General features: G+C 28.0%; 1 protein-coding gene across 1 annotated transcript; it reads left to right on the top strand.

The window, feature by feature from the left end:
- Positions 1–13,766: 13,766 nt before the first annotated feature.
- On the top strand, positions 13,767–15,976 carry NCS54_00758900 (Amidase domain-containing protein; the record flags this gene model as incomplete). The annotated part of the gene is made up of 8 exons (XM_053153007.1): positions 13,767–14,072; positions 14,128–14,233; positions 14,294–14,410; positions 14,485–14,588; positions 14,650–15,042; positions 15,169–15,295; positions 15,376–15,744; positions 15,813–15,976. The coding sequence occupies 8 exons, from the start codon at positions 13,767–13,769 to the stop codon at positions 15,974–15,976; spliced, it is 1,686 nt and encodes a 561-aa protein (XP_053008982.1).
- Positions 15,977–16,014: the final 38 nt, after the last annotated feature.

Here is a 16,014-nt window from a genome sequence, read left to right as displayed (position 1 = left end):
TAAATAAAAATAATAATAAAATAATATATTTTATTAAATAAAAAGATTACTTAGACTTAGAAAATACCTAGGAACCCTTAGAATACCTTATTAATATATAATACTTTTTAAATATTTTTTATTAATAATACTAAATATAGGTTTATTAAGACTAACAGTATTTTAATTAATTAAATTAATAGCCCTAAGGGAATATATCTCTATAATAATAAATAACCTCTCTTAAAGCTCGCCTAATTTATCTAAAGTATATAAGCTATACTTAAAGGCCTTATTACTTGATGCCTTAAATAGCCTTTTTTACTTCTAAATATAAATAAGCTTAGCTATTATTACCTTAAGAGTAGCCTTTACCTTAGCTTTTTTATCCTCTAGGCGCTTATATTTTTAAATATTTTTTATTATTATAAAGAAGATTAATTATTTATTATAAAGAATATCTAATATATACTTATAAAAAAAACTATTTTAGCCTTATTATATATAACTTTTATATTAATATAATTAAAATAATAATTAAAAAAATTAAAAAATATTTTATAAAATAAGCTTTAATATAAATAATAAATATAAGATATAATTTTAAATCTAAAAGCCTTAATATAAATAAAAAGATTTTATATTTTAAAAAGCTTATATAAAGAAATATACTTAGAAACTTAGCTTAATATTATATTAATAAAAAAATAAGATTTTTATAAATTAGAATTACTTCTTAATAATACTTAGTTATTAAAACTAATCTTAAGGATAAGACTAATAAAAGAAAGGCCTTATATTATAGCTATAATAAGGGCTAAGTAAAAAAGCCTAGTAAAATAATTTAATTAAGCTAAGAACTAAAGGGACTAAACTTTATTTATATTAGTCCTAGGACTCAGGGATAAAAATATTAATTTTACCTTAGATTAAACCTTAAAATAATTAATCTAAGGATACTATATAAGTATAGTTTATATACTTATTAGTATTATTTTATATATTAATTACTTTAGCTATTAATATAACTTAGTTATATTTAATACTTTTAAGTATATTACTAGATATAATACCTCTTATTATTTAAGTATAGTACGATTAATCTATCTATGAATATAAACCTAGTATAACTAGTTTCTCCCTTGGGAATATATATAATCGTTATAAAAACCTATAGGGTTTTAAACTAGGATATTTAAAACCAGATAGGAAATACCTTATAGAAAGAGATGGGTTTAACGGCGTTATCGGGCTTATAATAAAACCCTAAGTCCGAGATCATATAGCCTTCCTAGAAGGGAAATAAGCCCAGAAAGGGCAGTATTAATACTCCCTTATGTCTTGCTTATGTAAGCAGATATTGCTTAGATAAGCTCTCTATAGGAAAGCTTATAAGCTAAAGCATAGGGTAGAAGAGTTCTAGGCTTATATCTTATAAGCTTATTTTTCTAGAATTTTATTTATAAAAGACCTTCTTAGAAATAAGGTATTTTATAATTCTATAGCGGAATGCCCTCTCTAAGGTACATCTTAGGCTATAATATTATTAGAACCTAATAAATGCATGCTTTTTTAAGTTTAATTATTAGTCTAAGTATATTATTTCTTAGATAATTACTTCCTTATATAATTAATATTTTAAAGTAATTATTTAAGGAGTAATATTAAAAGATTAAATATTCCCTTTACCTAAGATTTTATAATTTCTTTTTAAATTAAAATAAAATTAAAATAAAAATAACTAAGAGAAAAATAATAAAATATAAATTAGGTATAATATATATTTTATTACTAGGCCTAATTAGGTATTACTAGAGTTTATTAATATTTAGCTTATAAAAGTAAACTAAGCCTAATTAGGTATTATTAAAATATATTTATATATATATAACTAGGCTTAATTAAATATTAATAGAGTCTAGTTAATATTTGCTTTATAGATTAGGTATTACTAGATAGCTAGGCTATACTAGTAGTTAGGGATTTTTAATATAACGCTAGTTATATTACCTACCTAATTTAAATTCCTTTTTTATATTTTTAAGTAATTTAAAAAAATATAAAAGTATAAAATATAAGAAAAGAAACTATATTTTTAAAATCTCTATAACTTAAAGTTATATATATCTTTTTTATAGGGCTTTAATATTATTAAAATCTTATTTTTTAAAAAATATTAGCTAGTTAAAAACAAAAGATATTAGTTATCTTATAGTTTACTAATATAAAAAATTTTACTTATAGTAAAAAAAATTAATAGCTTAGCTAATGTTTTTTATAAATACTAGGGTTAAGAGCTTAATTAGTTAAATTAAAAGATTATTACTTAAGTAAATTAAAAAAATTAATAATTTAAATAGCCTTTTAATACTTTAGCTATAAAAAGATATAACCTTAGCCTCTAGGGCTATAAAAGAATTATTAGAGTTTTTAAATTAATAAGGCTTAAAAATAAGATTTTCTTAAAAAAAAAAAAACAATTAGCTCTTAATATCTCTCTTAGCTATTTTATAAAGGCTATTTAAAAATAATAACTTATTAAATTATTAATAAGATTATTTTAAATAAAATCTTAGGGGATAAAAAATATTAAGACTAATTAATTATTTTCTAAGTTATATTATTTTTATATAAAAAGCTCTTAATACAAAACGGCTAAGCTTAATTTAAGGTAGCTTATAATATATATTATAGGCTAAGAAGGCTAGGTAAATTATTTTTATAAAAGTAATTATCTTTTTTTTAACTAATATAACTAGCCTAGGCTATATTAGTCTTAGTAGTTATTTTATCGCTATATAGTTAAAAAATTAACTATATAAGGGCTATATTAGTCTTAGCTAGGTTATTAAATATATACCTAGTTATAAGCTATTATATAAGTTTAAAATAACTAAGGCTAGCTTTTTAAGCTTCTTTAAAGCTTTTTTTAAGCTTAAGTTATTATTAAATATTTTTATTTTTTTTAATTACTTTTTATAAAATAAAAAGCCTAGAAATAAAAATTAAGAAAAAAAAAAAAAAAGTCTTAAAGCTAAGCAAAGAGTTATTAAGAGATATATTAAATATAATAAAGAAATTATAATATTATTAGATTTATATTCTTAGTTTAATAATATAAGATTAAAATAAATAATACTAAGGTTATTTTTTATTTATTCTTTTATAAAGCTTTATAATTTTATAATTAAAAAAATTACTTTTATTTAAAACTTATAAAATCCTTTATTATATAATAATTATATATTTCCTAAGAGATAAACTAGTTATGTTAGGTTTATATTAGTAGGAAGTACTAGGCATAATCTAAGCAATACGGTATAAGTTATATCTAGTAATATACTTAAAGGTATTAAGTATAAACTAAGTTATATTAATAGCTAAGGTAGCTATTATATAAGAAAGTATAATAAGTATGTTTTATATATTTATAGTAGTCTTATTTATACTAATTATTCTGGGTTTTAGTCTAGGGTAGGACTAATATTCTTATTGCTTAGTCGTAGGACTAATAGGAATAAAGTTTAGTCCCTTTGGTCCCCTGCTTAGTTAGGCCGTTCTGCTAGGCTTCCCCGCCTGGCCTATGTTATGGTCGTGATATTAATAGTATAAGAGAGACCTAGGGGAGCTAATATAATAGTAGTAATAAAGAGGGCATAGGGAGAAAGAAATAAAGAGCTTATAGAGATAGTAGTAGAGCTAGTATTAGGGAGGTTATTAGGGGTTTCTATAGTAATATAGATAGTCTAAGGGGTAGTATACTTAGGTAGGAATAATATAGTAAGGAGAGAGAAGGTATTAATAATAATAACTATAATATTATAAGATATAGGTATTTATATTACTTATATTATAATATTTTAAGCTCTAGAACTTATTAGGATATTTAATTATTAAGGCTAATATATTTTATTTATTAAGCAGGGGATATACTTAGAGCCTTTAAAAGCTATATTAATTTACTTAGCTATATAAGAGAGGAAATCTTTAATAATAGTTCTTATAGTATAGTAGCACTTAGTTTATATATATAGTTTATAAGGTAAGTAGGTATATTAAATCGCTAAAATAAGATAAAGTCTTCCCTAGGTAATTAAATAAATTACCCTTAGGTAATTAATTTCTAAGACCTTTATAGCTAATCTATATAAGTATATATTAATATAAAGCCTTAATAAGTCTTTATATCACAACCTTAGTATTTCTTATTTCTATTATACTTAATACCTATGCCTAGCGGATTTATATACCTTTTAGTATTTACTTTCTTAGATATACAGTCTTATTAAATTAGATTAGCTAGCTTAATACCTATTAATCTAATATAGTATCCCTAGGCAGCTATCTTATATTTTTTATCTTATTGCCCCTTTTATCTAGTATAGATATTTTATACCTTAGTGCTTTTATATAATATATTATTAGGCGTAACTTTAAGGCAATAAAGCTAAAGCTTAATAAGGGGGCCTTATATAATTAAATTATATTTCTTTTTTACTTAGTAGTATAAAGTAATTAGCCTAAAGTAAAATATATTCCCCTAAGTAACTATCTTAAAATTATATAATATTTAATACTTAGCTAAGTAAATCTATTTCTATTAGGGTATATAAAGCAATAGACTTAGGTAGTATAATATATAGTTAGCTCTTAATATTATTATTAATATTTATAATAAAAGCGCTATAGTAAGATATTTCATAAGTTTCTTAAAAATATAAATAGCTATATAGCTTTAATTATTAACTATATAATTACCCCTAGATAGGGCATAGCTTTTAGCTTTAAAGTTTTTATTAATATAAGGTGCTAATAATATAAGCTAGTATATTAAATTAAATTAGTTTATTAGCTTTAATAAATATAAAAAGCTTAGGTAAATAAGAGTTAAATAGTAATAGTATTATATTGCAGTAGATAGCCCTAGAGATTAAAGAGACTAAGTAAAACCCTCTCTTAAGTAGGACTAAGGCTGGGCTATAATAAGTAAGGCGGTAATAGTAGGCGTGGTATTATAGGCATAGTCTCATAAGTAATAAGAGAAACGGGAAGGGGGGGTAGGAAAGAAAGCTAAGCGGGGTAAGCCTAATATATTAGGCGTAAGGGATAAAGATAGAGAAGAAAATTTAAAAGTAAGATAGAAACTTAGATAGGGATATAAAATAAATAAGGTTAAAGAGCATAGTAGAGGAAAAGGAAGAGTAAGTAGGCTAGGGGGAGGTATAGTATTTTTATAAAGTTATATAAAAGTAGCGGGGGCGCTAAGTAGGGCATAGTAGTAGCTACTAAAGCTAGTGGGAAAGGCTATAATATTAAGATAATAAGTATAATATATAAATATAATAAGTAACTTAATTAAATTACTAAGATTATAATACTTTATATTAATAAATTAAAAATCTTATTAAAGTCTTATTTAATAGCCTTGGATAAGTAACTAAGACTAAACTTATTAAGTTTAATAAAGAGAAATAAAATATTATAAAAAGGTTTAATATCTCTTATTAATATTAAATAATTAAGTTAAAAAAAAAGTAAATATATATATATATATATATATATATATATAAATAAATTAAAATTTATATTTTTTTTCATATATAAGTATTTATAATTAGGGAGGAAAAATATTAATAAAAATATTAAATTAATTACTTATTTATTATTAATATAAAAAAAGATTTTGAGTTTAGCTTAAAAATATCTTTATTAACCTAAGAAAAATATAGTTTTTCTTAGTAATAAAAATAATACTCATATAAAATTACTAAGAGAACTAAGTTATTACTTATTAAAGTACCTCCTTATTTAATACCTTAATATAAAGTTAGAAAGAAATAAAATTATTAAAATTAATTAAGAGTAATAAGTTATATAAAATAAAAAAAAGAATATAAGAGTTTAAAATATATAAAATAAGATAAATAAATAATATATAAATATATTTTAAATATAATATTAAGTTTAATAATATAATTAATACTAATAATAGAATTTATTTTAAAATATTTTTATTAAGAGCTAAGAAAAAATTTATAATATTATTAAAGTTATTTTAGGCTTTTACTTATTGTAAAAGTCCTTATTATAAAGGTCTTTTATAAATATAATTCTAGAAAAATAAAGCTTATAAGATATAAGCCTAGGACTCTACTACCCTATAGTATAGCTTATGCGCTATCTTATAGCTTGCTTACCTAAGCTTTATATTCTTAGATAAGCAAGATATTAAGGAGTTATAATAATTCCCCTTTTAGGTCCTATTACCCTTTTAGGAAGGGTCACGTGACTTCGGACTTAGGGCTCTTATAGAGCCCGATAAAGCCGATAAAGCCATGCCTTTCTATAGGGTATTTCCTATCCGGTTTTAAATCTCTTAGTTTAAAACCTTTAAGGGTTTCAGCTTCTTCCAACTATAGCCCGGCTTTAAGCTATCCGTTTCTAGCAAAACTAATAGGGTTTTAAAGCCTGGAATTAGAGCTATCCGACGGTATAACTTTTATCCGAATCGGGCTAATAGATTCCGATCAATTAGCTATATAAGCTATAAACCCTCTCTTAGAAATAGCTTCTTAGATCTCGAATTAATACAAGCAACAAGACTACCTATGAGAAGCTGGCCTTCTTCTTTATAACCTTATCTATTATTTTCCCCACTTTTATTGCTCTATGATACCTTATCTAGCTAATCAGCTTTTTATAAGGACTGATTCCTCTGCCTATTCTCCTCCTATTTTAGTTACCTACCCTATACTATTTTCAGACTTTATAGTCTTTATTTTTCAGTCTTTTACACTTATAAAAGTATAATAATAGAAACTTTAATAATAATAATTCTTATAATAATAACTTAGGTTATAATAAAATTATAGCCTTAAGTCTAAATAGCTTTAATTATTTTAACTTAAGTAATAATATTTCTAATATTAATAACTCTAATATTAATAACTTTAGCACTAATAATTTTATTATAAATAAATTTATTATTGATAACTTAAAATTAATAATTCTAATACTAAAATCTCTAGTATTAATTATATTAAGAGCTTTAACTTAATTATTAAAACCTTATAATTAAAAATATATAAAAAAAAAAAGACTTATTAATATTAAGTCTTTTATAACTTAATTATTAATTAATATATTTTACTTAAATTAAGACTTTAAATATAGACTTTAAGGATTTTTATAAGATATTAAAAATACTTAAATTAAAATAAATTAAAATAAATTAAAATAAATTATATTAATTATTTATTATATAATATTATAAGATATAATATATTATATTCCTAGTAATTTAATTAGGTTACTTATTATATTTATATATTATATATATTATTATTATATCTTAAAACTTTACTTAGAATTAAATTAATAAACCTTTTATTAAACTTTTATTTAAAGCCCTATCATATTTATTAAGAAACTTATAAGTTAAGCTTCTTACTTATTAACATTCTATCTAAACCTATTTTATAAAATAAAAAAGCTCTTATAATTATATTTCTTATTACTATAAGGTAATAAAAAATATTAATTCTTTATTATATAAAAGGTAATTATTTTTACTATGCTTAATAAGGTTATTTAAAAGTTATTTCTAATAAGTAATAAAGTCTTACTTATTAGATATAAAAATAACTTAAAGCCTAAGTAAATAAGAATTAAAAAAGATTAAATTAATTTATTAAAGGTCTAATAATAGCTATAAGGGTATAAGGAGCTTTTTTACCTCTAATAATCTTATAAGGCTAGTCTACTTTAGGTAATTTAAGGTAGCTTTAAGTTTTACGATAATAAGGTTAATATATTAAGGGGTAAAACTAATATAATCTTATATTAATTTACATTTAGGCTTAAGTAATTTAATAAGAAAATATACCTAGTAATTTAAGTTACTATCTTATATTATACTATTATCAGTAATAATAACTAGCTATTATTAAAAAAGAAAGTAAATTAGTTATTTTTATTATTATTAATTAATAATATATATATAGTAAGTAAACTAGTTAAGTAAGTAAATTATTTTTTTTTACCCCTATAAAGAAAAATTATAATAAAAATACTATAAATTATTTAATTAATTAAAAGTACTTATTATATTCTTTTTTAGATATTTTAATTATTACCTAATAAATTATTATATTATAACTAGGCTTATTATAAATATTATAATACTAAATACCTAGTTATATTAACCTCCCTTAATTATTACTTTGTGATAATTTAGTTATTACTTATATATTAGTATTTATTTAATTAATTACTTAATTTTTTTTTATTATTATAACTCTTTTTTTTTATAATTAGGTCTTTTTTACTTTTATTTTATTTACCTCTTAAAGGTCTTTATTCTTAATAGCTAATAAGGTAACTTAATATATAATTACTTTTATTCCTTTCTTAAGAGACCTTAGGGCTTTAAGGATTAACTCTAAGGAACTATTTTAATACCTTTTAATTTATCTTTTAAGGTACTTAGACTAAGATCTAGCCTTAAGTATAATCCTTAGGGTCCTTAAGACCTAATAGATCTAAGGCCTAATTCCCTCCTTAGTAGGTATTAAAGTCTATAGCTATATATTAAGCTTTAAGATTATACTTTCTAGGTTAAGGAAAATAAGGTTAGCTCTTTTAAAAGCCCTTTTAATATTTATTTGTATTATAATAACCTTATATATAATATAAAAAGCTAAAGTAAACTTAGTTTTTAAAATATATATTATAAAATATTTAATTAATTATTTTATTTCTTAATTATAAGCTTATTTTAATATATTAAAATACTTACTATTAAAAGGCTAAAATAAAGAAAATAAATAAAGTAATATATAAAAGTAAATAATTTTTTTTTTCTTATAATATCTCTTAAATTTAGTAAATTAATAACTTTTATAATTATTAAGAATTAAGAGATAATAAAAATTAATTAATTAATTAATTATATATTAATTAAAATATTTAAGTTATTTAAGATTAATCTTATTACTAATTTAATTATTTTAGGTTATTATAATTACTTAATTACCTAAGAAGTTATTTTCTTAATATTAATTAATAAGATAATATTAGCTTATATTAATAATAAATAGCTAAATTACTTAGCTTTTTATATTAATTTATTAATAAATTATAATTTATTTTTAGTTTCTAGGCTATATTAATTTTAGCTTTAAATACCTTTCTAAGCCTATAATAATTATTTTACTTATAATTATATTTATAAAAAAGTTTATTTTATTAAAATTTTAAATATTATTTAATTAAATATTATATTTTATAATTATATTTATTATAAGCTTAAATTAATTATAAATAATAATTAGATCTTTATACCTAGCTTTTTAGTAATTATATATATAAAAAAAATATATTTTAAGCTCTAAATATTATTTAATAAAGTTTAAAGCCTAATATATATTAATTAGTAATATATTATAGTTAATAAGTAATTAATTAGCTAATTCTTTTATATTAATAAGCTAAGAGAAAAATCCTTATAAATCTAAGTTAAGAATAAAGTAAATAAGGATTTATTTCTTTAGATTAAATAACTAATATAATTTCTAGATAATATTATATTAAGATTAAATACCTTATTATTAGTAATATAATATTATTTAATTAACTTTATATATATTTATAGCGCATTAGAGGCTTAATCTTAGGTTATTTTAAAGGGCCTAAAGGGCAAGAAGCATTCTAGCCTTATAATTAGTATAACGATTATGTATTTCCTAAGGGATAAATCGGTTATATTGGGTTTATATTAATAAAGAGTGCTAAGTATAGTCTAAGTAATAGGGGGTAAGTTATATCTAGTAATATACTTAAAGGTATTAAGTATAACTAAGTTATATTAATAGCTAAGGTAGTTATTATATAAGAAAGTATAATAAGCGTATTTTAGATATATATAGTTAATTTTTTAGACTATTATTCTCTAGGTTTAGTCTAAGGTAAGACTAATATATTTAATATTTAGTCCTAGGACTAATATAAGCGATGTTTAGTCCCTTTAGTCCCTTGCTTAGTTAAAGTATTTCTACTATGCTTCCCTGCCTGGCCTATATTATGGTCGTAATAATTAGATTATAATATATTAGGTAGTTAAGAATTAATTCATTAAATAGAGATAATATAGGTTAAGGGAATTTTAGTTTACTTGCTTCACTGGTTTATTTGCTATGTATATATGTTAATATATTCTTAGTAAGATAATATTTATTAAGGTAAAGTATTAAGTATAGAAATATCTATAGAGTATATTTAATATTAATTCTTATATTAAAAGGCATTAAGTATAATAGCTTAATTATATATAAAATTATATTTCTCTTACTTAGTTACCTTAATTTACCTTTAGGTAACGTATATGATAAGCATGCGTCGCAGGCAAGTATGCGTCGCAATTGTATTTTTACCTTAAAAGAAAGTATTAAAAGAATTCTTTAAAATTCAATTTAAGCTTTTATAGACTAAAACTAGAGAGTTAGACTTCTTATTAAATATAAAAGCTATAATATTTTTCTTAGATTTTTAAAAAATGATTACTAAGCTAGTATAGAAAGAACCTATTTATATTATATAAATTGCTATTTATATATAAAGGGTAATTTTTAAAAATCTAAAAAAAATACTATATAGTTTTATTTTTAGTAAAATAGCTAGAAATACTTTATTTAGGTTTTTAATTATTTTATACCTAGTTTTAGAACTTGAAGGTTTTGCTATTTTTGCCTATATAGTATAGTACGACGCATACTTGCCTGCGACGCATACTTGCCTGCGACGCATGCTTATTATGTACGTTATACTATAAGGTTAAATTACTCTTTAATAAGATATTATATATTAATAATATATTATATATTAATAATATATAAATAATATATTAATAATATATAAATAATATATTAATAATATATAAATAATATATTAATAATATATAAATAATATATTAATATTAAATATATTAATTATTTAGTAAATTTAATTAATAATAAATTTATTAAAAAACCTAAAAAGATTATTAATATATAATTTAAATCTTATTACTTACTAAATCTAAGGGTTAATAATTAAATTTAAAATAATTCTTATTAAGGAAATATTATTAAGTATATAAAAAAGTCTTTTCTTAATATTAATAACCTAAGTCTATAATAATAACTTAGCTAATAATATTAGCTTAATACAGTCTTAAATTAAAAGTTTAAAGCTCCCTAAGTAATCTCTAAATAAAAGTAATAATAAAAACCTCTATTTAATAAAAAAATATAAGCCTAAAGTATTATCCCTTAGTTATTAACCTAAGGATACTATTTAATATAAGTAAAGTATTATAAGGTATAATTAAAATATTTCTTAATTTAAGATAACTAAAAACTTAAGGAAAAAATAATATAATTAAGAATTTAGGGCTTATATCTCTTTTAATCTTAATAATAATTAATTTAAAGAAAATATTAAATATTCTTTTAGTACTTATAATATAAAATAATATTAAGAAATAAAAAAAAAAGGTTTTATTTTAACTTATAATATAGAGGTAAAAATATAATTATAAAATTAATAAGAAAGCTAAGACTTTAATAAATAATAAAATAAGTTATTTATTTAAAAATATTTATAAAAATATATATTAATAATAAATTAATTAATAATATATTTTTATAAGGTTTTAAAAAGATTATTAAAAATACTTTGTAAAATAAAAATTAAAATAAAATAAAAATTAAATATAATATATATTTTATTACTAAGCCTAATTAATTATTACTAGAGTTTATTAGTAGTTAGCTTATATAAGTAAGCTTAGCCTAATTAGGTACTACTAGAGTTTATTTATATAAGTAAAACTAGGCCTAATTAGGTATTTCTAAAGTCTAGTCTATATTTTCTTTATATATAAGGGAGGTAGACCACCGTTAAGAATATAAAGCTGTTAACTATTTAGGCATTTATTAAATGTAACTAATTAGCCTAACTATGTGGCATAATAAGCGTGGTCGCCGTCTGACTCAGTAGCCACCGACTGACTCCCTGCCACCTATACCCGCTGACCCTCGGGCCCCATGAGTCAAGGGGAAATTAAGAAAAAAAAACACTTTATGGTACTTGACTTCGAAACAATCAACACGAAATCTCGAAACTGGACTGGGCTCAACCAGTCCGGCGCCGGCCTCGCTGATGGAGGGCTTCGACTTGCATCCAAATTGTACCGTCCTATTATGTTTTTTATATAGTTCTCTGGTCAGACAGACCATGCAGATCGACCTTGGGGTTGAAGTACAGCCTTCGCTCAGAGACACTCCAAAGCCCTTTCCAACTGCCTCCTCACCAGCCAGTCCGGCGAATTATCCCCCTCATTCATCACTTTATCCAGCAACACTATACTCTCACACCTGGCCCCCCTCAACCCCCTCTGCACCGCAGCATCAGAAATACCCGCCATGGCCCCAACACGGACTGCTGCTAGTGCACCGATTGAAATTGCCAATCCCCCGATATCAATGCCCGGTTGTGCCACTTGAGTATCACCCCAGTCAATAATGCCGGTGAGTTTCCCTGCCGTGGGGTCGATGAAGATGTGCTCGCCTTTGGGGTCGGCATGAGACAGGACAGCCTCGCTTCCGTCTGCTGGTAGAGGAGAAGCCATGTACTTCTGTATATCCAGCTTTGCCAAGTCTCCAAGCTGTCTGTTACCCTTGATACGATTCCACGCCTTCAAAGCTCTTCTTGAAAGATCCTGTTGATTCACATCCTCGCTGTGCGGTACTCCGATCTCTTGTGCTGCCCAGATATCCAAGTGTCCCAATGCCTGCAAAAGTTTGGCCAGACCCTTCTCGGTTTCTACAGTTACCCTTTGCGACATATGCTCGACTGATATTCCCTCTACTTTCTTGTACAGCCCATATCTCCATCCTCCGTTGGCAGTGCCCAGGTAAAGAGCGATAGGGACTACCTTTCTCAACTCATAGGGTATGCTTTGTTGTATCAATTCCAACACGGCCTTTTCTCGTCTCAGCGACTCGATGTTCGTTTGCTGATCCGCGGGCACGCGTAGAATGAAGTTTTCGTTGACAGTCCAGACGATGTGGTCACCGCCCTCGGTGCTGCGTTGCACGTGGACCGGTTTGGGCACCATCGGAAGACTCTCGAGGAGCTCGATAGCGGCATTGTCGGTGAGATACAGACGTTGATCCATGGTATAGTTATGGCTAATTCGGGGTTGAGGTGCTTCGAAAGTTGGAATTTTCTTGTGGGTAACATAATGAGGAATGGTCTGTGGCTAGTTGAAAAGCTAAGTATTACACGTGTGAGTCATCCGGCGTGGTAATCATTTTACGGACGACTGCATGCATACTGGATGATGGGTGACTGATAATAAACCTATCCCTGGAAGACCTTGTCCTTATTTTGCAGAGTTTTTTTTTTCTTTTTTTTTCTTTTATGAATGAGGGCAAATCTTTATCACAAGGTTGCAGGAGCCCTAAACAAGCTCTACGTCTCAGTAAAGTAGCCAACTAGACAGGCCGCAGCCCAACACACTATCAAAGCCTTCAACGCGGCATATTTAGAAGCGACGAAGTTAGGTAAGCAGGTACCTCCATACGAGAAGGACAGCGGACTACCCCGATTTGAGTAGATCTTATATAAGCTCTTCCCACCCCGCCTCAGAACAATGGAAGGCAGGCACATCTTCGTTTTCTCGGCTTCGCCTTTCTTTTGGCTTTCTCTCCGCCGTATTCTTCTCGTTCCTCTGCATCCTCGTAATCATGTTTTCCTCCACCAACCTGCTCCGAAAGAACCCATTCCTCCCTTCCCAGACCCATGATATCGCGTTTGACCCCCTCACCGTTGACGCCAAAACCCTCGCGACCGAACTTGGTCAAGGACACCTGAGCAGCGTGGACTTGGTAGAGAGGAGCCTGGACATGATCCAGAAATACGATGGCTATCTCCACGCCATGCTGAGCATCGTGCCAAGGAAGAAGCTGAAGCAGACGGCCGAAGCACTGGATCGCGAGCGGCAACAGGGGAAGCTGCGTGGGCCATTGCACGGGATCCCCATTGTTGTCAAGGTTGGACAGACTCTCCACGGCTCGGTTGTGCATTTCAATCTTCTCACTGTGCTAGGACAATATTACGACTCATCCCGATCTCGGCATGCAAACGACGTGCGGATCTTGGGCTTTGCAAGACATGAGGCCCCACGCAAATGCCCCCCTTGTTGACAACGTCGGTCTCGGATATCTCCATCGAGTACAACACATAGTAACTGGGCTAACGGACGGATGCTTAGCTCATTCAAGCAGGGCTCATCATCATTGGGAAGACCAACTTGAGCGTGGGTTCATCCAACACAATCCTCGATGCGAATCGATGTTGACTTGGGGGGGTAGGAATGGGCATACTACCGGTAGGGTTTCCCTTGAACCAGATGCCTGCCACTGGTAGATGTTAGTGGGCGAGAAGAAGGCTCATTCTCTGCAGAAGTTACACGATCCCGAGTGGTTGGTCAGGAAGAGGTGGCCAATGTCAGTCCGCGTACGTCCGGGGGGGGTGTTGACCCAAGCGACACCAACAATGGTCACAGTGTATGTATCATTCATGTTGTACCCGTGTTCGAGACTTCGTGCTAAAATTACCTCTCTTCAGAACCCCTGCGGATCGTCAACGGGGTCGGCTGTCGCAGTCTCTGCCGGATATGCACCGCTCTCTATTGGGACGGAGACGGATGGATCCCTCGTGTCTCCAGCGGCAAGGGCAGCTCTGTACACTATCAAGCCCACTATTGGGCTCGTGTCCCAGGACGGCGTCATACCTATTAGCCATACCATGGATTCCGCCGGACCCATGGCGAAGACACCATATGACCTTGCCACCTTGCTCGACGTGATTGCAGGGCCTGCTGCTGAGGGCTCGGGCGACTCGTTCATCTCAGCTCTCAATGGTTCTTGGGGCGAGCTGTCCATCGCCACTATCGACTTCAAAAAATGGTGGCCAGGAGAGGACTATCTCAAGCCTGTGGAGAGTGCAACCAAACAAATGGTAAGTGGGGTTTTTCATGTCTCTTTATCCTGTCCCGGGCTCTTTAAGTTGCTTCCTCTTTGCTTGTTTAACCCCTATCCCTGTCGCCCTGGCTGTAGTATCTTCTTGCTAAACATAGCAACGTAGCACACGGAGATTCAGGCAGCCTACGACAAGATGGAAGGCTTGGCAAAGAGATACATCGGCGACGCACCACTTCCGCTGCCCACGGCATTCATGCTTGACGGGCGCGACAGCGAGGACATCATTATGAGTAAGTCACTCGCCCATTTTTCATTTAGCGCACTATTTCTTGGGCGAAATCGCTTGATATTAACAAGACCACACACACAGTGGCCGACTTCAAACAGGACATTGACAAGTTCTTGAAGTCGGTAGAGCATTCCAAGGTTCGTAGTCTTCGGGAGCTCATAACTTTCAACATTGAGCATGCCGACGCCGAGATGCCGGCTGGTAAGCTTCTCCTCCAGGCTTCCCAAGGCCGCTCTAATCTTCCATTCGCGCACCCAGGCTATTACGACCAGCAACTTCTGCTCGAAACAGAGGACCTCAAGCTATCATCCGAAGACTATGACAAACATCTCTCTCACCTGAGAAAGGTCGCGCGGCAAGAGGGACTGGATTGCATTTTCCAGAAGTACGAAGTCGATGTCATCATCGGATCCAGTGACACACCCATCACGGCTTTTGCGAGTGGAAGCGGTAGGTGTATCCCACCCATTAGAGAAACATCGATCGCAGAATAATGCTAACGGGGATGATTCCTGCAGGCTATCCTGTCGGATCGGTGCCCTTGGGATACCTGGACTTCAACGGAAGACCATTTGGCCTGGCGGTGCTGGCTGCCAAGAACCAAGAGGCCAAAATATTGAAGTTCATGAGTGCCTGGGAGGCCACTTTCGGTCCCAGAAAACCGCCACCAATGCTCCAGTAGTCTACTCGGCGTCAACTGAACTGCCCTGGCCCGCCGCG

This window comes from Fusarium falciforme, chromosome 6, assembly GCF_026873545.1.
Source record: "Fusarium falciforme chromosome 6, complete sequence".
Taxonomy (NCBI): Eukaryota; Fungi; Ascomycota; class Sordariomycetes; order Hypocreales; family Nectriaceae; genus Fusarium; species Fusarium falciforme.
The sequence above is the reverse complement of the archived record's forward strand: the minus strand, read 5'-3'. Positions and strand labels throughout refer to the sequence as shown.